At 35.9% G+C, this 23,643-nt stretch overlaps 1 protein-coding gene across 2 annotated transcripts; it reads left to right on the top strand.

The window, feature by feature from the left end:
- The first annotated feature begins 4,738 nt into the window (after window positions 1–4,738).
- Window positions 4,739–23,365, top strand: ppm1j (protein phosphatase, Mg2+/Mn2+ dependent, 1J). 2 transcript variants are annotated; one of them, XM_051897015.1, is made up of 10 exons: window positions 4,739–5,262; window positions 11,299–11,416; window positions 17,745–18,071; window positions 19,306–19,418; window positions 20,008–20,092; window positions 20,249–20,367; window positions 20,514–20,577; window positions 21,107–21,214; window positions 21,387–21,538; window positions 22,007–23,365. In XM_051897015.1, the coding sequence occupies exons 1-10, from the start codon at window positions 5,006–5,008 to the stop codon at window positions 22,152–22,154; spliced, it is 1,491 nt and encodes a 496-aa protein (XP_051752975.1). In that variant the 5' UTR covers window positions 4,739–5,005; the 3' UTR covers window positions 22,155–23,365. The 2 variants fall into 2 exon arrangements, with proteins under 2 accessions (XP_051752975.1, XP_051752976.1); XM_051897016.1 differs by lacking the exon at window positions 4,739–5,262 and adding an exon at window positions 10,255–10,402.
- The last annotated feature ends 278 nt before the right edge of the window (window positions 23,366–23,643 follow it).

Raw genomic sequence — 23,643 nt, 5'->3', positions numbered from 1 at the left:
AAAAAAAATTGAAGTGTAACGTGGAGAGAGAGAATAAGGAACTAATGGTTTCAGGGGGAAAGCAGCAGTGAATCAATAATTCAATACGAGTTCCTGTTATTGCCAACATGATGCAACAGGTTCACAACACACAAACATGGAGACATATGTACACATTACTGTGTGTTCGTTTACACTTTAATCAATAGATTCTCCCATATAACCTGTTATCTGCAGCTGGTCATAGAATGGTTGATTCACTGCCTTCTTAATGTCTTTCCTGTGGAAAAGCAAATATAAATATTTCAGCTAGCAAAATTATACATTTTCTAATTAAGGTTTTAACAGAATGGAAAAGAATCATGAATGATTTTCAGTACAATGAAACAGAAATTGTAAAACCAAGGTTTATAGTCCAATTCTATAATGGTGGTTTGTTTTTGTTTTTTTAGGCAAATACTTGTAATTTCATGTGAGAGCCAGTAGATGGCAGTCTTTAGCTTAGAATGAGAAAGAGTTCTGAAACGCCTTCAGCATGAGTGAGTGAAAGATTTTATCTACAGTTTTCTTTTGTTTTTATTATAGAAAATGTTCGATTTCATAATCTTGTTTAAAAATCGACCATTTCAGTGTCAATGTTATACTGTGATAAGTTCATTTGAAAAACTTCAAAGTACAAGAAGTACAGGAAAAGTAGTTGTAGTTATAATCCAACTTATTCTCAGCATCTCTCACGATAAATAGACCCTTTTCACAGACTGTGATGACGCGTGTTAACGGTCATCAATATCGTAAATCCTGCAGTTTTTTTATATTTTAATTTTTGAAAAGTTTTATGTACATTTATAACACTATACTTAGTATTATATTACCTTTGCATCAAATTACAAAAAAAAAAAAAAGAAGTTAAAGGTGCAATATGTAAGAATTTTGCAGTAAAATATCCAAAAACCACTAGGCCAGTGTTATATATTTTGTTCACTTGAGTACTTACAATATCCCAAATGTTTGCAACTATTTGTAAATCGTGAGAAAATTGCAATCGCCTGTCAATTGCGTCATACCCGCGTTACCCTCGGTTTCCTCTGTTTTATTTTGTAGAAACCATGAAAACACCAAAGACGCTTTAATATATTACATGTTTTAATAGACAAGGGAACAACTGTTTTGATATATTTATAGACAGAAAACAAATTATTGTTATATAGCGCAACACGTTTAGAAAATCTAATTTTCTTGATTTTTTTTGTGAGTACCATGCTTTACCATGCCTCAAAGAAAAACACTATTTTGTGAAGTAGCTAACATAGCATAAACAGATGCAGCTTTATTTTTAGTAACAGTAATACAGCATTTTCTCCATAATACAATAGGCTACGTTATAAAATTAATTCGATGCCATTTATCAACACAAGCCATCCAGCTTTTAATATGATATTCTAAAATCGATCTAGCTTACTGCAGTGTGCAACAAGTGTCTCACAGCAGCCGCTGAGCGAACGTAACGTTATAACATCATTTTCAACACACTCAAATGTATCTAATATGATAAACAGAGCTGTGTTACCTTATACTCATGACTGGAAAAGTGGTGCCGGCGACTGTGGCATAATAAAAGTTCTGCCGCTCGTGAGGCGTGTGTTGCGCAATCGCTCCAGGGGCCTCGTTCAGCTCCCACAACACTCGGTCCTGCTCTGCTTCATACTACAGTAACGTTAATAATCACATCCATGAACATGATTTCTGCCCGAGTCCTATCCCGATTATTTTCCACCGACTGTGAGGTGAAGACCACATGTCCCAAGATTCCGTGCTCAAACTTGGCGTCATCAAGCTACGCCTTTGTTTTGAATAGGCCTCTAGCGACCTCTAGCGGACAGAAAATGTTACATATTGCACCTTTAACGCTGCTGTGAAGGTGTTTCTAATACAGCTGTGGGAGTGACGGTAAAAATGAGATCTTTCTCTCTTCTGACTTTCGTCTTTTTGAAAGTTGTAAAAACACTATTTGAGTTTGTTCATCACACAAATGAAAACACAAAAAATATATTTAATGAAGTCTCTCATTCACCGCTATAAACGTTTACCCAACTATGACAACTTCAGCTTCTGAGAAACCTGGAAATGTGAAAAGATATTAGCATTAGCAACAAAATAATGCTAAAAACAGTATGCTGATGCTTTATACAAAATTCTGTAATTAGATGAACTTGAAAAGTGATTAAAAAATTAAAGAGGTGAGAAACTATTCTTTAGTGAAAATGTGAAAATAAAAATAAAAATGTTGATTCAATTGTATGCGTGACCTGGGATATAGAAACCTTGCAAACAACACCATAAAGCAGCATAAAATTAGTGTAATAGCATATATTGCACAAGTAAGACTCTTGTTAGCTTTGTGTGATGAACAAACTTAAATTTAAGTTATTCGGTTATTGGCATAAAAAATAGGTGTCCAGAACTTACTGTCAAAACCTGTAATTGTCTTATCTTCAATTTTGTATATTCATTCATTCATTTATAAGTTTATTTATTTATTTACTTATTTAGGTTAAATATTCCTTCGATGTCCACATAATTTGATCACCAATGCAGCATTTACTGGCCCCAAACTAATGAGATGAATTAACATAAAGATAAGTGTATGTGCTTTGACTGTGAAGAGGTGGATGAGCTGCTCTCGATATAGTCAGGCTGAATAAAGATGCCTGCTAGGCAACTAAATGTTAATTACTCTTATGGGCAATCATTGCAATGATAATACTGCTGATATCACTCCAAGATTATTGTTTTCAAGTACCTGCTTCATTTTGTGTGTTAAGAGAAACTGAGAGAGCTGAAGAAAAGGAAAGAGAATGGATGGAGAGAAAGCAACATGTTGAACAATAGCAGACATTATCATTCTCTGAACTAGATAAAATGAATATATTAATGTAAAAAAAAAAATGACAATAGTAAAGTTAGATTTTTACATTTTCTGAAGAAATTAGTGAGTGCTTGCCACCATGATGCTAAGGTGTTGTAGGTGGTTGCCAGGGCGTTGCTATGCAGTTGCTAAGGTACCTATGACTTGGGTCTATAGAAGTGTATAAAATATAATTTATTTATTTAGCCTGCTATTATTGTCATAGATTAAAATCTTAAATCCAGTCCCTTAGAAAAGCGCACATATTTTTACACAATTTAATGCATTATACATTCATATTTCATAAAAAGCAATGAAATTCTGTGGCTGTACGAATTTTAATCCTCTCATCTTTTAAATCTAATCCAGTGGACTTTGATTCATTGCAGATCTAAAGCAGCTTGCTATATGAGGTAGTGAAAATTTCTAGATAAACAGTCTTGCGGCGTGTAGAGCTCTGCAGGCAGGAAGCCTGTGGTTTATGCCTCAGGTCCGTTTAGCCCTGATCAAGCTTAGTCTGAAATAAAAAATAAATAAATAAATAAGAGAAAGAACAAGTGTGGCTAAACCCTGACACACTTTGATGATAGAAGTGTCAGACATGGTATTTAAATGTTTACCAGTGTAATATGAAACAACAGGGCATGCTGTATGTCTGAGTGATGGACACTTCATGGTCTCAGAACATAGAGAAGAGAGAGAATCCTTCAGAAGAAGCCTCAGAGTTCTGAGAGAATAGGGAACATCTGAAGACATCTTTGATTTAATGTATTTCTCCTGTCTCTCACTGTGAGTGTCACTGAGAATACAATGTGATGGGGTTTCAAATACTTATTAGTGCATTTTTCCTGTTCAAGGAATCTCATGGGGAAAACACTGCACCCCCGCTCAGAGCTTTTGTCAGAGACACCTTTGATTCAACAAAGATGATGCAAAATCATCTGTTAATGTGTCACATTTGATTTCCACATCCAAGAGAGTGTATCCTGTATTTCGTCTTAAAGGGATAGTTCACTAGAAAAAATAATAATACTCGTCCTGTACACAACCACTTCCATTGCGATTAAAAGTTTGTTTTTCCCATAGGAACATAGGTTTCAGCAGAGATTTCAAACGTTCAACAGTAATAAATCAAGTCAGATCGCGTATTTTCTCCAAACAGACGCTAGCGAAAAGAAGTCGCGATAGCGAGAAGTAACCATGGCAACAGCTTTCCATTGCGATCAGTTTCGTACGGTATGTCGACAGAACAACAACAGCGCCATTATGAAAGCGAGGCGTGTTTTCAATGGCATCCGCTGTAAAAAGCTGTATAAAGCTCCTAGCTCAATTATTTCCACAGCTCATGTCTTTTTTGACTACTGAAATTTCTTGGAAATATATTTTTGCAGTGTTTCGTCAGCAGAAAAATCCAAAAACACATTAAATAATTGTAAAACCCACTGAAGAGATCCCTCACAGCCTCGCTTTCATTCCCGTTAAAGTTCAAAAATGGCGCTGCTGTAAATAAGGTCTATTTAAGTAGCCTGTCATTATCGCTTGCATATCATAAATATGTATACAATATAATAACAATAAAAAATATGTAAATGCTACTAATAATTAATTGTTTTGTTAAAATAATGTTTTAAATATTTTATTTATGCTGTGCTAATAAGATGAACCTCGACAGATTGCGTCCTGAATTTTTATTTTTATTTTTTTATGTTATTGCTTTTATATTGTTATTATTATTTATTATTATTATTAAAAAAAATCATTAAAAAAAAAAAGAAATTCGTTTTAAATAGTTGGCCCCTCGATAGTCATTGTATAATTCGGACGGTGTGTATTCACTGGCTGGTCGGCTGAGAGTGCTACAGTATAGGCAGCACTTACATCTTCCGTGCTATAGGCGGATATAAGCTTCTCGTGTGATGATACACACTCTGCAGGGAGAGGATTTTTTCGACGAGGAAAACATTCTCTGTCAAATCGTCACATGGGGTCAATCGCTTCCTGCATCGCGAATGAACTGCTGTACGCTTTTGTACGTTTCGTTTTTGCCGCTTGGGTCGTATAGGGTTATATCGTTAAGATTACCGTTCCTCGCGCGCCGCTGATGCCACATATTTTATTGCGATGATAAGCAAAGTTAAAAATGCCATGTCCTCGCTGGTGGGAGGAATTATCCCGCACGGCCACCACCATCACCAGCAGCAGCACGGATCCGCGCAGAACGGCGGCACGGACGGGCTGCCGCCGCGCTTCCCCTACAGCCGACCCGAGTTTCTGGACCTGACACCGGAGCTGCTGCAGTACTCCACCGAACACGCGTCCAGACCGGTCATCACGCTCAAGAGAGACAGCAGGCTGCCGTGGAGAACGGGATACGCGGAGTGAGTCGTGGTTTTTTTATAAGGAGTATGTCTAAAATGCGCATAATAAATGAATTGTTGGTTTAAATTGATACGATTGGAGTGACGTCATATCTGAGGAAGGTTATATGTCACTCCTAACGAAGGGCAATGGCTCACCATCATCATCATCCTCTAACGATCTAGAGTCAGCTGGAATGTTGCAATGTTTTCACTGAAATGTGTTGTAACTGCACTGACGATGGCGTAGCTTACAGTTCACTAAATTAATCGTTACATTTAAACATAGAAATGCTGCATATGTCAGGTTATGCTTTACTAATGGATATCCGAAGGATACTATAGTAGTCATTGAATGCATCTTTACCCCAGTACAGTAAGTACTTTTTACAACAGTACGGTGCATTGTCACTACCTGTGCATCTGAGACGACATACAGCTTTAAAAACCTGCAGTTGCCTGATTTCCAGGCCTAAAAGAGTCATGGAAATTAATAAAATCTTAAAAATTAACGGGAGTTTCTTTAATCATATTATGCACTTCTCTAGTTAATGCTCAGCTTCAGGGCTGTTGACATCTGGGGACATTGTCCTGGGCTCCAGTGATGCATTAGGGCTCTAAGGCCCTATATAGTATTGGTGCATTCAAGTCATGTCCGAATGATGGTATTTAAAGGTATAGTTCACCGAAAAATGGAAATTCTGTCATCATTTACTCACGCTGAAGTTGTTCCAAACCTGTATGAATTTTTCTTCTGCTAACACAGAAGAAGATATTTTGAAGAATGTTGACGGTAGCCATTGACTTGCGTAGTATTTTTTCTATACGGAAGTCAATGGCTACCAAAAGAAAATGTCTGGAACAACATGAGGGTGAGTAAAAGATGAGAGAATTTTTATTTTTGGGTGAACTTTCCCTTTAAGAGTTAAGTTTATTTAAAGTCATAATTTCCAGGGGGAATCTTATAGGACTTATGACTTTCATGGCATTAAAAAAAAAAAAAAATCAAGATAATAAGTAATTGTGAATGTTACCTATACATCTTATATATATATATATATATATATGTTTGCTATAAAATAAATGATAATATTTTATAAAAAAAATTTTAAATTGTAGATTTATTATACATTTTTAGATTTGATAAATAATATATAATAAAACATTTAAATAATAATGAATGAATGAAAATAATACAATTTATTTAAGATATAAACAAAAATGTTGCAGTAACGTCACACATTGGTACAGGTGAAGAATGTCAGTGATGGGTGATAAAGGACTTTTTTTTTATAAAATGTTTCTAGTAAAATAACTGCATTATCAGTGTATACATTGTAGCAACTGGAGCTTATTTTATTTTGTGATATTTTTTATTTAAAATTTATTAATTACAAGCAAATAGAAAAGTCATGGAAATTCTTTGGTAAAAAAAGAATGCGAACCCTGACTTTCATCAGGCGTGGTCTGTTGAGCGAAGATCAAGGCCATACTTGCACAAAGTGGCCAAGATCAAAGCCAGGAAGATGATACAGTCTTGAGTCATACCATCAAATTAATGAATATAATGTTAGGTGGTTTTGGGAAAATTGTCATATTTCTGTGACATAGAGAGCCCAGTGTGAAGAAGAGATGGAGAGAGAACAGGCCCTGATACTGAAATAAGCCCAGTTAGCCTCTGGTTATTTCATCTATTATTAACTACAGTACAAGAGGAGAACTTTGTTTGGGGCTGTGTGATGACAGAATTTGAAACGGAGCACATTCTCTTAAGGGTCGAAACAAACAGACTTTTTAGCTGGTGGCTTTAGTATGAGCTCACATACACATGATAAAAAACAACGGTAAAAGTTGTTAGCTCCTATCGATAGTCAACAAGTGATGATGATCAACAAGTAAATGAAAAAGTCTTCACAATCCATTTTACTTCTAATGTGATGTATTTAAGAGTTAAATATGCAACTAGAAAAACACAAAAAGAGAAGATGGTATAGTTGCTGACTGTTTTCCATGCAATTACATTTAATTGAAGACTAAAGCTGTAAAGAGGATGCAAAAGCACCATACAAGTATCATGGAAGTGTTCCATATGTCTTGTGTGATTATATGTTCTGAAGACAGACCAAATACACAGAAATTGAAGTCAATATTCAGTGATAATCTTTTCCTGCAGTGAGCTGTTAACTGGATCATTGAATGGAATCAACCGATTCTTTAGATTCAAAATAGTCAATAGAATATTTTAGTCACAAGAATATTTTAAAATACATTTATAGTGCTTTTGCATCTTTTTGAAGTATAAAGTTTTATTGAAATTGCATGGAAAAAGCAGCCAGCACAATTCTTCAGAATTTTTCCTTTTCTGCAGTATTTCGGTTGCATAAAATGCTTAGAATAGTCTTACAAGTTAAGCCAGGCACATATTTAACGACTAGCTAAAACATTCTAAGACTGCACTCAACAGACAGCGATTCTTTCCTTCGACTGAAGCAGATTTAAATACTTACACACAGAATTTGAACATCGACTGTAATCGCTGACTGAACGCAACTGGTTTTGACTGGTTGCGTTTGAGCGCGATCAGTCATAAGTATCAAATTACATTCATAATCGGCCTTACAATTGTGTCCCCGGCTTTAGTCATCTAATTTTTTTTAGTCTTTAACTTTAAGTCAGTTACTAAAAATGTAGATTTGTCTAATTTGAATCAGGAAAATAAGGGTTGCCCCCTTGGCTAACAGTGTAATGTGTATGCTCTGTTTTTAGTTTAGTTTCATTGTGTTTCTTTTTGCCTGTTTGCCCTGTCATTTGACTTGGAGTTTCCTTGTGTGTGCCAGTTTGTTCCCTTGGTTAATTATTCTGTTCACCTGTTGTTCAATTAATTAACTCATTAGTTCCTTTGTGTATTTAAGTCCTGTGTTCATTCAGTTCATTGTTCGGTGTCTTCTGTGGTACATGGTTATGCTATTTCTCCTTCATTTGCATGTAGTTTCCTGGGTGTTTGTGATTAAAGATTTTTATTTGAGCTATCTATCTCCTTCATCGTATGATATTGATAGCACCCACTTGTGACAAACTTCTAGTTGGTCAGACTAGTTTTTAAGACACAGTCTTAACATAGAGGCTAAGTTTATGCAACTGGCCTCCCAGTTTGGAACAATATGATTGAACTGCCCCTTTAAAGTTACCATGAAATCAAAATTGACAATTTTTGTTTTTTTATGGAATATTGCAGCATCTATTATGAATGATTTATCCATGCACATCATTTTTCAATTCATGTGCCCGATCTTTTAATCGAAATAACTTCCACTCCCACTTGCATCTCTTCTCTTTTCTGATGATGTGTTTACTGGTGCGAGGGCAGGGCAAGCTGTCACTCACATGAGATCCACCAATACCAAACCACAACCATCCAATCAATTCCCTGTGGACAAAATCAAGTCCTGCCCTTCATATTTTCTTGTTCAAGCAGCCATTTCACTTGGATATACATCACAATAGGGAAGAAAAGATGATCACAACTTCAGTTTCATGCTGACTTTAAAACTCGGACGGCTTCTTAAAGACACGTAGCGGCCTGTAGATTAATGGCAGCACTGTAGACTCCTCAGATTCCCCAACACACACTCATTCTCTATAAGATATTGCTGAGTCATACACTGTGGCTCAAGGAGATTGGCTTTCTATGAACATGGTGCTGCCAAGCTGGCAAAGTCAAACAGATCCAGCATGCACCCACGCCACAATAAATGAATTCCTGTCAATAAATGTATGAGTGCAAGTGAATTATAGTTATAGGTTCTCTGTAGGAATGAGTCGATACTAGTCATTCAGTCACCCAACAACCAGCTAGTCAGTTAGTGAGTTAGACTAGTTCATCTAGATTTTTTCCCCTGTCATGTTTCAGTTTTGATATCTTTTGTGACAGCTTTAATTAGCATGCTGACATTGCTCTTTGCCTAATTTGTATGGTAAAACCTAGTCAATTAAAAAAAAAAAATAATAAAAAATGAATTGAAGAATCTCGTCATTTTAGTTTGACCTAAACAGTTTGTGTGGCACATTTCTGTGTGGCTATTGAAGGATCGGCCAGTGCAAACAATATTATTCTGTCAAATAGGATACTCTTTATTTCTTTACTTTTCAGATTTCTTAATCTACTTGACAACTAAGGCACAATTCAAGATAAACAGTGCCATAAAAAGGAACTAATTTATTCTCTATTCTTAAGCACAGTGGGTGGAGGTGAAGAATTGCTCATCAGGTTATTCTAGTTATACAATATTGAAGCTGCATCTTTATCCTGAGCTCACAGCAATGCTAAGATACAACTATACACTTTAATAGAATACATATAGTAATTAAAAAAAAAAAAAAAAGGTTAATGAAGGTGATTATAGGGTCACTTTTATTGCATGAGGAAGGATATTTGATGTCAGTGTATGTTTTGAACTCAGTTTTGTTTTATGAATCTAGGGTTCAGAACATGAAACGTACATTAGAAGTCTTCACGTGAAGACATTATGTTTTTATAGTCTAGCCTGAAGTACTGCATTAATAACACTCTTCTGAGATTCTGAAATGATGTGAAACTTGATTTTCTTATCATTTAGAGTTTACGAATCTAGTGCACACCTTAAAATGCCAGTTTTTTTATTTACCACCAGCGCCAGTTGTGATTAATCACTCAGTAAAATCATAAAATATTCACTGGCAAAACAGCTAATAAATGAAATGTGTTTCTTGGAAATATGTAATGTTTTGGGAATACACTGTTAATGAAGAGAAACGCTTTTTCCTAAAGATTGGTGTAGTTCTAGTATTCCACCAGCAGGGGATAACTGGCTCATGCTAATCAGACAAACCTTGACCTTTTGATTTTGATGGGTTTACAAATCAGTCTCTGCACTAAAATGTACTGCACAAACTGTACACATCAGATCTAGAACATTGTTAAAAATAAACTTTAGCCAATCATTTCTAATGTTGGGTTTGGCTTCCTTCAGAAGGACAAATAAAATGACAGAGAGGCTTAGCATGAGGAGGAATACTGACTGTTCTGCTCAAGAAAGAAAACCATCGACAGTTAACCAGTCACCTGAGACAGGAAATGCTAGTTGCCACATTTATTTTGTCTGTGAGAATAACACTAGTGGCGGTAAGCCTTGCTAATAAAGGGTTCAGTTTTGTGGCTTCAGCTCATTGCTCTACTCTGTATTTTCCACAGATAATGACGTTTGTTCTGCTTTCTTCTTTTGCACGCAAAATGGATGTGCTTCTCTTAAAAATGACAATTTTAAGTGTGTACTTACATTTAAAGAAATCATACTATGTTGAAACCTAATGTGGCAGAAGTAAAGAAATTGTTACTTCAGAAGAAGGAACTTGCTACAATGAGACACTTCCTCTTTTGAGAGTAGCTTACAGTGGGGCTTTGTCAGCTGATTCTAAATGAAAACCACAGCATAATGTAGCATAATGATGTACTATTATGCTTGGATTATTATGGGTATATTGCTTAAAAATCATTTGAAATTGTATATAGTGAAATACAATAGTGAAATAGTCTCCAACATCACAATTTTAAGTATGCATTAAGTACGTTGGTTGAAATGCATCTTTGCTATCGTCTTTGGTGTATGGTTTAACAGACAAATGTACATAGTTATAAATAAAACAGAGACTGGCCTGTACTGTACAGTTTTTCTGTTCTCGGAGCTTATATAATCTTTTTTTTTTTTTTTTTTTTAAATGCTTAGGGATCATATGTAGAAGTAATATTGAATAATAGTCATACACTTTTGAAGAGAAACCCTTAACATTTATAAATATCTCATCAGATGTGCTGGGTCATGACTGTGGCCTCTGAAGCATCTTACTGCTCTCCGCAGATTAGGAAGAAAATGGCTTTTTATAATCCAGATTTGGGAAATAATGGCTTTATGTTTCTCTTCATGTTAGACTGCCATCATACTAGAAATGATATTCAGCTGTATAATTTGGAAAATAAATAAATGACACCAGTAATTTAGTCTCTTTCTCTCTCTCTCTCAGGGTGATAAATGCTGGGAAGAGCATGCTGAATGAAGACCAGGCTTCCTGTGAGCTGCTGTTTGTCAGGAAGATGAGTAGTAAGCAGCAGCGCTGCTCCATGTTACTGGAGGACAGTGGGGTAAGTTTGTCTATGACACAACATCCTGAAAACAACAGGATGTAGCCAAGCAGTTTTGTGGCTGTGTCACTGTCATCATTTTTTGTTTACATGAAAATACTGCATTTGAGTACTGCAGAAAACATGCTAATGCCAAACTCTTTTAAAATCAATAGTTAGGCGAGTCTCCAGCGCGCTTCAATTCTTGGTATCATTAATATTTATGAACTCATTGAAACATCTATATAAAAAAGATCCCTAATCTACTTTTGCAGTGCAATTGTTGTGGATCAATTGAACTGGACAAAACTGGTCTCAGGTAAGATTATGAAAGATTTAGCTTGCCGGGGGACGCTCAGCTCGCTGACCCTGGTGATCCCATTGAGCTCTTGCATCTGTTGCTGAGCACATTCATTTGAAATCTAATCTAAATTTGAAGAAAAGCCACATGTATATGAAAGGACTGTCCAATTTTAGTTAAAGTTCTAGAAGTTTCCAAGATTGTGAAACTGTGAACCTAGTTAAAGTCATCATGAAGTCAAAATTGACAATAGTTTTTTTTTTTTAATGGAATTTTTTAATATTTATTATAAATTACTTTTCTGTGTACATCATTTTTTTTTTATTTCATGTGCCCTCATTATATTTCATCAAAATAACTTCCCCTCCCTCTTGCAGTGGCTTGTCTTCTGTGTTTACTGGCATGAGGGCGGGGCAACTCACATGAGATCGACCAATAGCAAACCACAACCATCCAATCAATTCCCAATGGACAAAATCAAGCCCCGCGCTACATTTTTTCTTGTTCGAGAAGCCGTTTCACTCAGATATACGTCACAATAAGGAAAAAAGGTCATCATGCCGACTTCAAAATGTCAGACAAAGCATAATTCGGCCATCATTATGAAATGTAAAATAACTTTCAACCACAATCATAATAACTACACTTTTCTAAGTCAGTCAAAGAGCAGCTGCCTACAAAAGCTGGTAGTAGCTGCATTTACATGGACCCTAATAATCCTAATGTTATCGGAATAGTAGCGTAGGCAGAATAGAAAAGTCACATGTAACCATGTCAATCGGATTGAATTGGCCAAATCCAATTAAAATTTAGAACGAGCTGTCATTATTGTTGAATAAAATTTCATAAAAGACTGTCGTGTCATTCTAAAGTTCTCCTTCCACTTGTCGTCTTTGAAGTGGTGCTAACTTTAGACTTTCATCTGACTTTGCTTTAGACTTTCATCCACAGACACCTTGTTTTAGGCTCGGGAAGGGCTGTTTTTTGCTTAATTAATAAGGGTCTGTTTACACACACCATTTTCAACTAAAAACAAAACACTTTTTATGAGTTTTGGCCATTCATTTACACGACTACGGCGTTTTGGGGGCCTGAAAACACAAATATTTGAAAACAGGATTTAAAGTTTTTGAAAATGATACTGTTATCGTCTTTGTGTAAACTATGAAACGTCATGCACATGTGTATTATGTGTTCAGTCTATAGGCGCGTAGTGTTTCTTTACAAAGTGAACTACTGGCCTGGCAGCAGAAGTTTTTAGTTGTTTTCGTGGATCCATGTGAACAGGGAACATTTTGACAACATTTTGCGTCGTCTGTACGCAAAAAACACAAAGGAAAAACTTTTTAGTACATCGTTGTCATGTAAATGTACTCTAAAGCAGCATGGCACAAAGCTTCATGTGCTCGTCGTCTCCTAATTTATCCAGAAATCGATAAATATTAAGTCTTTTTAAAACAAAGAAGAAGCTATGGTATGAGAATGCGCAAACAGCAGGCAACTCTGTATTTTGGTGCAGTGTGTGCATGATTTGAAGCTTGTGACATATAAATGCACACATCAACTCGATCGCTTTATTTAGCGTTCATGTAAACACTACGTTCAGAGTCATTAATTGGAATGAATTAATAGACAAAAGGTGTCCATGTAAACATAACTAGTGATTCATCTGAAATGTCACATTAAATCCACCAATAAACATCAGATAACTTAGTTTTACAGATGATGTGAAACTCAGTTATTGAAAAGTAAATCAAAATATAGAACAGCCTCATTGCATAACTGCAGATCTAGAATGATGTAAATGAAGCTGAAATTTCCAGTACAAGCTCACTTTCAAAAGGCCTTTGTGTCTTGGTGAGCATGTTGAAGTGAAACTTCTTCTTTTTTTTTCCTGTGTGATAGTTTTGATCATGTGATGTGGTCCAGGCAGTGTTTTCACCTATCCTGGACTTATGACCTTCAAAGTCTGTGTTCGTGTTTGTATGCAGGCATAAATCTGATCTCTCTGATCCTCATTCGCAGTCTGACCCTTGTGTCCCCTCCGTCTTACCCCAAAATGACACATTTAATCCAAAGTGGAAAGCTGTTCAAGTCTTACTGGTTAAAACGTCTCCTTAGATAATATCGCTTTGTCAATTGAATAAGAAGGGTTTCGACATCTGTTCAAGGGAGGCTTTGGTATTTTGCAGACTGACGTATTTCTGTCTTGATCCCTCTGTTACATTCCTCTCTCTTCGCCATTCTCACTCATCTCATATTTTTCTCCTAAAATTGCACAGGAGAAATTAAAAATAGAAAAAAATGAGACAGTAGTTGATCTGTATTGTCGACAATAAAGCGTAGAGAACTAGATCTTTACATTTTTCTGGAGAAAATGTAAAACTTACTACCACAATTCTAGGAAAAAAAACTTTATGTTTGTGGTTGCCAGGGCGTTGCTATGCAGTTGTTAAAGTATTTTGAGTATTTTTTAGCATGATGCTGTATGTTTGCAAGGGTGTTATGGGTAGTTGCTGTGGCGTTTCTATGCAGTTCAGGTGTTTTATAGCAAGTTGCTATATGGTTTCTAATCCTTACAAAAAAGAAGTTTATTCAAGTGTGCTATTTAGTATACTTCTTTTAGACTAAAAACAAGAAAGTATACTTTCAGTCTACTTTTTATGTATTTTTACTCTTCAGAACTTCTCAGAAATATACTTTATGTACTTCTGAGAAATATACTTAAAATTACACTTAAGTATACTTGACTTATACTGACAGAATATTCGAAGTATATTTGGCCTATACTTGTACTCAATCTTCTGATCGAGATATACCTGTACGTAAACGTATAATTAAGTATTCTAAGTATAATTGGCTTGTAGTTGTGTTTACTCTATTGATTGAGTAGTCTATTAAATACGTAGTTTTACATACTGTCTTATAAAATTTGTTTGAAAATATTGATTTATAAAGAAAATATGTTCCTAATTCTAAGTATGTGAATTTTTGTGTAGTCCACTGGTAGTGTACATAGGAATTCACTTCAAATCTATTTAACTCTTTTCCCGCCACGGAATATTCCTGCAATCCATGTTTTTGCTGTTATACAGTAGGGGGCACTATTACACATCTTCTAGTATAGAATCTCTGGATCAAAACACAGGCGAAGACATAGAAACAAGTGATAGAAGCATTGCTTACTCATGTGTAAAATAATACGATCATCAAACATTAAACTGCCTAATGTTACCAAACGTTGACTCAGGAAGAGGTATAGGACTGAACAAGCTTTGGGGGTGTTGAAGGAAGCGATCTACTCCATCTATGTTTTGATCATCATTCTGAATCCACTTCAAGTGTTGAATAAAGTAGTTGTTGTTGTTGTTGTTTTAAGCAGAGGCTCTGTTCTTTCTTTTGATATATTGCATGTTCAGATTTTCATACGACAAAATATTCTGGGGGCCATTTTGTGAAAATGATCAAAAATGCTGGAGCTGGCTGGCAACTTTATAAAAAAAAAAAAAACGCTGGCGGGGAAAGAGTAAAAATTAATACCTAAATAAGAACATAGTAGTATACTTATAGTTCACTATTTATATATTATTTTTTGCACTTTAAGTAGGATATTAAGGTCACTTAAAGAACTCGCAAGTATACTTGCATAAAAAAAATAAATAAAAAAAACTAGTAGTTTATTGAGAGTATACTTCAAAGTGTCAAAAATGTGCTACAAGTATTTAACTAGTAAACTATCAGTATACCTACACGTTCTCTTGTAGTATAGTTGCAGAACAACACGTACTTGTAAACTAGTTGTATACTCAAAGTTTACTACTCTTAGGCTGTATCCGAAATCACATACTTTCCTACTATATATAAGGCAAAAAACAGTATGTGACAAAAGAAGTATGTCTGAATTCACAGTACTCATAAAATAGTTGCATAAAATTCCTGGATGACCTACTACTTCCGGCGAGATTCTGAAGTGTGCATACGATGACAATTTACTATCCCATGAGGCCACGGGTGAGGATTTGTGAATGGCAGTGAAGCAACACAACTGACGCTGGTAGGCCACGTGATAATGACAACATGGCAAATGTAGTACGTGGATTAAATTCGTGAAGTTATTACTTATTCAAAATAAGTACCTACTCAAGAGAGTATGCGATTTCTCACACAGCATCATACTTAAAGTATTTAGTCCCGAGTAGTATTGAAATAGTACACTTACAGGTATACTACTAGTATATTGATATTAGTATACTTACTACATAAAGTATACATGAAATATACTTGAACTTTACCTAAGTATACTTGTAGTATATGAACTTGAAGTATACTTATTCTTGGTAAGGGAAGGTGTTGTGGATAGTTGCCAGAGCATTACTAAATGGTTGCTCGGGTATAATGGGTGGTTTCCAGGGCATTTCTTTCCAGTTGCTAGGCTGTTCTGAGGAATTTTAATTTATTTTTTGCTTTATGGTTGCTATTTACCTCCCTATTTAATGTCATTGATGTGTATGAGAAACAGTTGAGTTCAATGACAAGATCTCACTTGTTATTTTCTTTTGCGTAGGTCTTTTCCAACAATTAGAAATGGACTGGTAATCTCCAGCAGTATTTACTCACGAGAGGTTGTTAACCAGGACAGTGACTTCTGTCTCTCTTTCGCTTCTGCTTACATCACATGATGTTGCCCTCCCCCACTTAATACCCTCTCTCAACTCCTCTAAATCAATTACATCATCCTATCATCTGCTGTGTTGCCTGTCTGAAAGAGTCTATATACAGACAAACAGGCAGATAAAAAGATAGCAAGGCCACATATTCACTTGACGTGGACCTCTTGCTCTTTAGAATCAGAGATCCAGCCACAAACATTTGCTGCTGCCACGGGCCTTCCCAGCTGACCGTTGATCTTACATGATTGAGCGGGTGTAAGCTCTCTGAGTTAATCTTGTCAACAGGTAATGACAGGAAATTGAGATCGGAGAGTATTTCTAGAAAAGCTGTGGAAAGTGTCGAGATGCCACCCTGTGGTTTTAAAAAGGCTTTGCATGCTGTTGTTCCGTCTTACGTAGCTCTATGAAATACTTGATACTGATTGGTCCATTGTGGCATTCTGCAGTCAGATGTTTTTGTAGAACATTTACTATAAATGACCTATGTCTCAGAAACCCGATTATTCTGCTACTACTTTTCACTAGTCAATAATTAAAGGGGAAGCATATGATTTTTTTGCAATGTACAATACTTTCTCCTGTTCCAGCATAATGCGCAGAGACAACTTCAAGTAAACCGCTGATAGTTTTGAGTTTCTGAAATGTGTAAACAGTTTGGCTCTTTCAAAACATTGCTCTGATTGTTTGAACTAAGAGGTCAAAGTTCAGCTAGGTGGCATGATCCAATTGCAACCTACTGGTAGAAGCTGTAACTATAACATTATGAAGCATCTTAAAAAGCATAAAAATAAAGAGCATCTTTCTTCACTGACACCTTCAAAAGTAGCTGTATATTTATTCTGACAAAATAAATAAATAAATATATACCCTAATTTTATATATATTTTAATATATTAAATATTTTACATAAATATGTATGTATACTTTATTCTTATTAACAATTTATATAAAATTATATTAAAGTATATATAAAATTAGGGTACATTATATATTTTTATATATAATTTTACATGCATTATATATAATTTTATATTTAATATATTAATATATATATAATTATATATATATATATATATATATATATATATATAAAATGTACCCTAATTTTATATATATATTTTACAAAAAGGTTGTATGTTAACATTAATTAATGCACTGTGAACTAACATGAACATAAATATTTTTATATAAATTAAAAATCTTTGTGTGGTTCAACAGGTCAACGTGGCTCACCCAATTGCATAAGTTTGGGACGGGGCTACCTGATTATTTGAACAATGACATACATTACAGAAGGAAAGATATTGTTTTGCGATTCTATTTCATGCTAGTAATGATGCAGAAATTACACACCTTGTCCTCTTCCTCGTCCCTTCAGGACCCCACAGGCATTCCCATGCACTTCTGGGGAGTGTTTGATGGACACGCCGGCTCTGGTGCTGCTCTCATGGCATCCAAACTTCTCCACCGTATCATCCGCGATCGGCTTTGTGATGTCGCCCATCTTCTAGAAAATCAAAACAGCCCTCCGCCAATCTGCCTGGCCAAGAACGGGAGCCCCTTCCAGGCTGAGGCGAAGAAAGGGGCTTGCCTGGATGGAGAGGACCAGGACGGGCTCCCAGATGAGCCGCGGTTCCACATGGAGAAAGACATCAGTGTGGAGAGTCTGGTCATGGGGCTCATAGAGACCGCCTTCAAACAGATGGTGAGAACTGTATAGGATGAGATAAACCTGTGGTTTTAGACTTTTTTGACTATGGAGGACTAGGTGTGCCACTTAAGGATGTGTTCACATTTGGCAGGTTTGGTTCGATTAAAACGAACTCTGGTGCGATTGCTTTGTTAGTACGCTTCATTTGAATAAGTGTGAACGCTGCCATCTGAACTCTGGTGCGCACCAAACAAGTGGACCAAGACTGAAAAGATGGGTCTCGGTCCACTTCCAAACAAACTCTGGTGTGGTTCGAATGAAATATGATCGCAACACGGACCAAAGACATATAAACGAACCAAAAACAGGACATGATGTCACAAGATGTGACCCTAAAAAGGACAGAATGCTCAAGCATACCAGTTTTTTCTCGTCATAGCTACGATGTTGCCCATCACAGTTCGGTACAGGCGTCAGAACCACGTCTCCTTACATCAGATCTTCGTTTGTGTGTGTGATGGAGAATTCCTGCCTCTTTTTTGACTCCTTTACACATTTTATAAGCTCTTCACGCATTGTCAGCTCCATCATATACAGTACTATCATATGTACGCACATACAGCGACCGCATTTAGCCCAGCACACAGCATTGTTTTAGATGTTTGACATGTTTCGTCACAAAATATATGTCATAAAAGCCTTTTTTTGTATCTTTAGGTTCGGTGTTAAAAATGACAGTGTGAACGCTAAGCGAACAAAGACTAAATGTATACATTTCTGCTTTGGTTACCGAACTACAAGTGTGAACACATCCTAAAAAAGAAAATAATTATCAATGTATTAAAAAATACAAATGTAAATAAATAAATCACGTTACAAATTGACAAATATTTTAAGTTAAGTTAAAAATTTAAGTTGAGTTAAAAATGCTATTGGAAAGTTCAAACTTGTGAGCAGCCAATGAACTTCCAACTGAATTTTAAAGGGATCCTATTATGCTTTTTCACATTTTCAGCTTTCTTTACTGTGTAATGCTGCTGTTTAATCTTGAAAAAGGTCTTATAAAGCACAAAGTCCACTCCAAACAAAGGGAGTTATTCTCTTTTTTTTCGGCAAAGGATAGACTTTAGAATTCATGTTGTTGGATCTAACATCCATGTGTTACTGGCACCAATAAGACTGGGCTTTATACATAGAATACAGATTTTCAGAGTGTGATTTTGCTGAATGTTGTGCAGATGTATGCAAACAGAAGAAAATACTGAGTCTGTTTTGTGCCACTCAACAGGACGACCTGATAGAGAAAGAGAAAGAATCTTACAGCATCTCTGGTGGCTGTTGTGCCTTGATTGCAATTCACTTGTTGGGGAAACTCTATGTAGCAAACGCTGGAGACAGCAGGTAGGAGGCCTTAAAAGATACAGTGATTAAATGTGCATGTTATATTAGCAGGCTAACAGAAGATGGTCTTTATCTTTAGATAAAAGTAAGAAATGTACATCAAAAAGTTAATTATACAAAATAAATAATCTTGTACCCTAATCTTGCCAAGTTGCATTGACTTTAAAGCTGTGAACTTTCATTTCTAGTGTTTAGTGAGTGTAATGTCATTTTGGACATTGTGTTATATTTGCCACAGTAAACACTGATTTTTTTTTTTTTTTGTCTAAAGTTGGAGGAAATTGTTATTGCTTGAAATGAAAAGATGACATGTCTCTACAGAGACAATGCTGTATTCTGATTTACTGTTATTGCAACAGTAATATCCATGTTAATTTTTCAAAGATGTTGGCCAAATGACTCAATTACTGTGACAGTTAGTTATCCATCATGATCATCTTTGGAATTTTAGCAATAAATGAGAAAATAATGCACACCACTGCATAGCAGACATATATTACTTGCTATTTACCATCCAATGTTTCTATAAGTTGTATAATACATTCAATATTAGTTGTAAATCACCTAAAACAATATTATTTCACTTCAGAGCCATAATTGTCCGCAACAATGAGGCCATCCCCATGTCCAATGAATTCACACCAGAAAGTGAAAGACAGCGGCTACAGTACCTGGTGAGTCACCTGTGTTATTGTCCCAAAATAATTCCCATTCCATTCCTAGCTTCATTCTAAATCCTGTTCATTCATTATCCTGTGGGACTGCTCCATTACTATTATAGATCTTCAATTCTGTAACACTTCCTTTGCATTTGTGTTGCTTTTGTCTAGGGCTTCCTCAAACCGGAGCTACTTGGGAATGAGTTTACACATATTGAATTCCCCAGACGCATACAACACAAGGAACTCGGCAAGAAGATGCTTTTCAGAGACCACACAATGACCGGATGGTAATTATGAACAGCACATTATGAGGATGAATTATAGCAGCTGTTATTTTATAACAAACTATATTGTTTTGATTGAATATATACTGTATATATATTCAAGTTGTTTACTTTATTGCATTCATAACCATTACCTGTTATTATTTTAGGGCGTATAAGACAATTGTAGAAGATGATCTCAAGTTCCCGTTGATTTATGGGGAGGGGAAAAAGGTGAGCAAATAATTCTGCTTCTTTTCTATTTAACTTTTATTTAACTTGAAAAGTTTCTGTAAATGGATTTTATTTTAAGCTGCATAACAATAACATTTGTTACAGACCTAACATGTAATCTAATAAAGGTGTCTGAAGCTTTTTCCACACAGTTTTCACAGCTATTTATTACAAAGCAGGAGTAGTGAGGTGTTGCAAATGGGAATGATTTAGGGCAGAATAATGGTTTGATAAAGTTTGAATGCATATAAAATAACCTTTTTGCTGTAATGGCACATAAACCTGTGAGTGAGTGTAATACCAATACCAGACATTTTTTGGTCCCCATTAGGAAAACAGCTTATAAGTCATACAGAATGATGGTTTTTGAAAATGTAAAAATGCAGACATTTTTCTGTGATGCGTAGGTTAGGGGTAGGGAATAGAATATACAGTTTGTACAGTATTAAAATAATTATGTCTATGGAATGCCATCATAAAACATGAAAACCCAACCTGTGTGCATCTGTGTGTGTGTGTTTGCTTGTAGGCTCGCGTCATGGCTACTATTGGAGTGACGCGTGGTTTAGGGGATCACGACTTGAAAGTGTACAACTCCAACATTCATATCAAACCCTTCCTATCCTGTTGCCCAGAAGTGAGTATATAAATGGGTATTTATGTGAAAATATTTGTAAGGTCATTTATTCACTCATTCAGATCACTTCTTGTTTAAGTGGACAGTTCACCCCCCAAAAAATGTTTTTATGTAAATAAAAAAAATGAAGCATAACTGCATGAAAATAGTATAATATCATGCTCATATCTAGGTCAAGGTGTACAACATCTCTGAGCACAAACATGGGTCCGATGATGTCCTGATCATGGGTAGTGATGGACTATGGGACGTTACGACTGATAGAGATGTTGCCGAAGCAGTATCAACTTTCCTGTCTGGCCGTGAGCCCAGTGATCCCTTGAGGTTAGTGTTTGATCTTTCCATCATAACTGACCTGATCACAGGTAGATCTCCTGGAGATTCACTTCATTTGAGTGCACATATTTTCCCCACACATTCACAAAACTGCAACGCTAAAGCTGTCAATGAATTTTTATGAATTTTTTCATAATTCTTTGATGAATAGAATGTTCAAAAGAATAGTATTTATTTTTTTAAAAATGTAACAATGTAGAAGTCTTTACTGTCAATTTTGATTAATTTAATGCATCCTTACTAAATAAATGTATTAATTTGTTTTAAAAAAAATCTTACTGACCCCAAACTTTTGAGTGGTAGTGTGTATCAGGTGTGAATCAGATGTGTTGTAGTAGTTACACCAGCAGATGTCAGTATACAGTTTTTTTTACCACTAAGGCCCTCTATGGTAATTTTTAATTTACTTTAATGTTCAAATGATGATGTTATTTTTGTCATTTTATTTTTTTAAAGGTACACTTTAGCAGCACAAGACCTCCTGATGCGTTCTCGTGGAGTCCTGAAGGAGAGAGGTTGGCGGCTGCCCAACGAAAGACTTGGCTCGGGTGATGACATCACCGTGTTTGTCATTCCACTGGCCGGGGCAGAGTTAGAAACATGACCAGGTTGGTCCACCTTTACTGGACAAGCACACCAGGACACATCCTTGGCTCCATCCCAGAGAAAGGGCTAGGAAAACCAAGAAATCCATTTTCACTCTGTCAGATGGCTCGGAAACGAGAGATGTTAAATGCAACTTTCCCTTGTCCTCCTTCTCCTCCGAGTCGTACCATGAATATCGTCAAGCCCATGTCAGGTGTGAGGTGACGTCATCAAGTGCCATTTCTCTCGCTCTCCATCACCTTTCTGATTTGTCGAACGCAACCTCTGCAAGTCAGTACGGGACGGGAGGGCTCGTAACGCTTGGGTATTCTTTAACGTCAGTGGGTCATTTGAATCTGAATCTCAGTGTGGCAAAGGAATAAGCCAGTACTGCTAAAAAATTTAAGCCCTGATGGCAATGGAAATAAAAACCGAAGCACTTTATATGTAGCAGAATCCATTTGAGCTGTAATTTAAACTGCTGATTATATTTGCTAACTATTCTGGGCTGCGTTTCCCAAAAGCATCGTAAGCCTAAGTTGATCGTAGAGACCATTGGTGGCAGTTGTTCTATGATCAACTTATGATGCTTTTGGGAAACACAGCCCTGTCTGTCTCCAAAGAATGTTTCTGCTGACCGAATTTAAGGTTTTCTATAGCAAGATGCAATCAAACGACAAAAACGATGGGCATTTCCTGTGAATGCATAGTATTTTTCAATCATTTCAGCTGTTTCGGGTTCAAACGGGCATAGTTTTACATGAACCAAATGCAAATGTCTATATTCTGGAACAAGTATTAAGCATTCTTCTGTAGAACTAGTTGAACCAGGCTCTTTTTCCCTAAACCTCCAGAAAGCCATGTACAAATAACCTAAAACATCATTGACGTGCACCAGGCTTTCCATACCCAACTGAGCTGATTGCTTGAACTGCTGTAAAGCTGAATGACCTGTTTATTTTGCTGTAGATAAAACCTAATTTGGTCTGAAACTGTGTCAATAAACAATCTCAAATCAAACAACCATGTAGATCCAAACCTGAAACTGAGAAAAAATCTTTTTGTACACCTTGAATGTACCATATTTCCTTTACTTGATGTCAGTGTTGTGTCTGTGTAGTATAGTACATATATATATTGATTTCTGCCTTTCAAATGATGATTCATTGTAAAAGGAGCACTCTTTGCAAATTATGTGACTAATTCTAAATAAATCTATCCTTTTTATAATGACTGTTGTTATTTTTGTGCTACATTAATTTGCTCTATTGTGCAACAGAAATGAGTGTTACTGGTGTTATTGGTTTATGATGCGCTTGTTTTGTTCTACCACTCCACCCTGCTGTTAAGAAGCAATTGCAGCTATTTACAGATATTTATTAAGACTATAATAAGGATTATAATACATGCTGTTCCAGAGAGTGACCACTGTAATTCAGATGTATAAAACAACGTCTGAAAGTACATCTGATTTTTGAAAGAAATCTCTTATACCCAACAAGGCTGCA

This window comes from Ctenopharyngodon idella, chromosome 6, assembly GCF_019924925.1.
Source record: "Ctenopharyngodon idella isolate HZGC_01 chromosome 6, HZGC01, whole genome shotgun sequence".
Classification (NCBI taxonomy): domain Eukaryota; kingdom Metazoa; phylum Chordata; class Actinopteri; order Cypriniformes; family Xenocyprididae; genus Ctenopharyngodon; species Ctenopharyngodon idella.
The sequence above is the reverse complement of the archived record's forward strand: the minus strand, read 5'-3'. Positions and strand labels throughout refer to the sequence as shown.

Excerpts from the sequence above, each read along its gene's own strand:
- ppm1j (XM_051897015.1), top strand. The coding sequence starts at position 5,006 with ATGATAAGCAAAGTTAAAAATGCCATGTCCTCGCTGGTGGGAGGAATT. Across the intron at positions 5,263-11,298 it reads TGGAGAACGGGATACGCGGA|GGTGATAAATGCTGGGAAGA; the intron begins GTGAGTCGTGGT and ends TCTCTCTCTCAG. Across the intron at positions 20,578-21,106 it reads TTTATGGGGAGGGGAAAAAG|GCTCGCGTCATGGCTACTAT; the intron begins GTGAGCAAATAA and ends GTTTGCTTGTAG.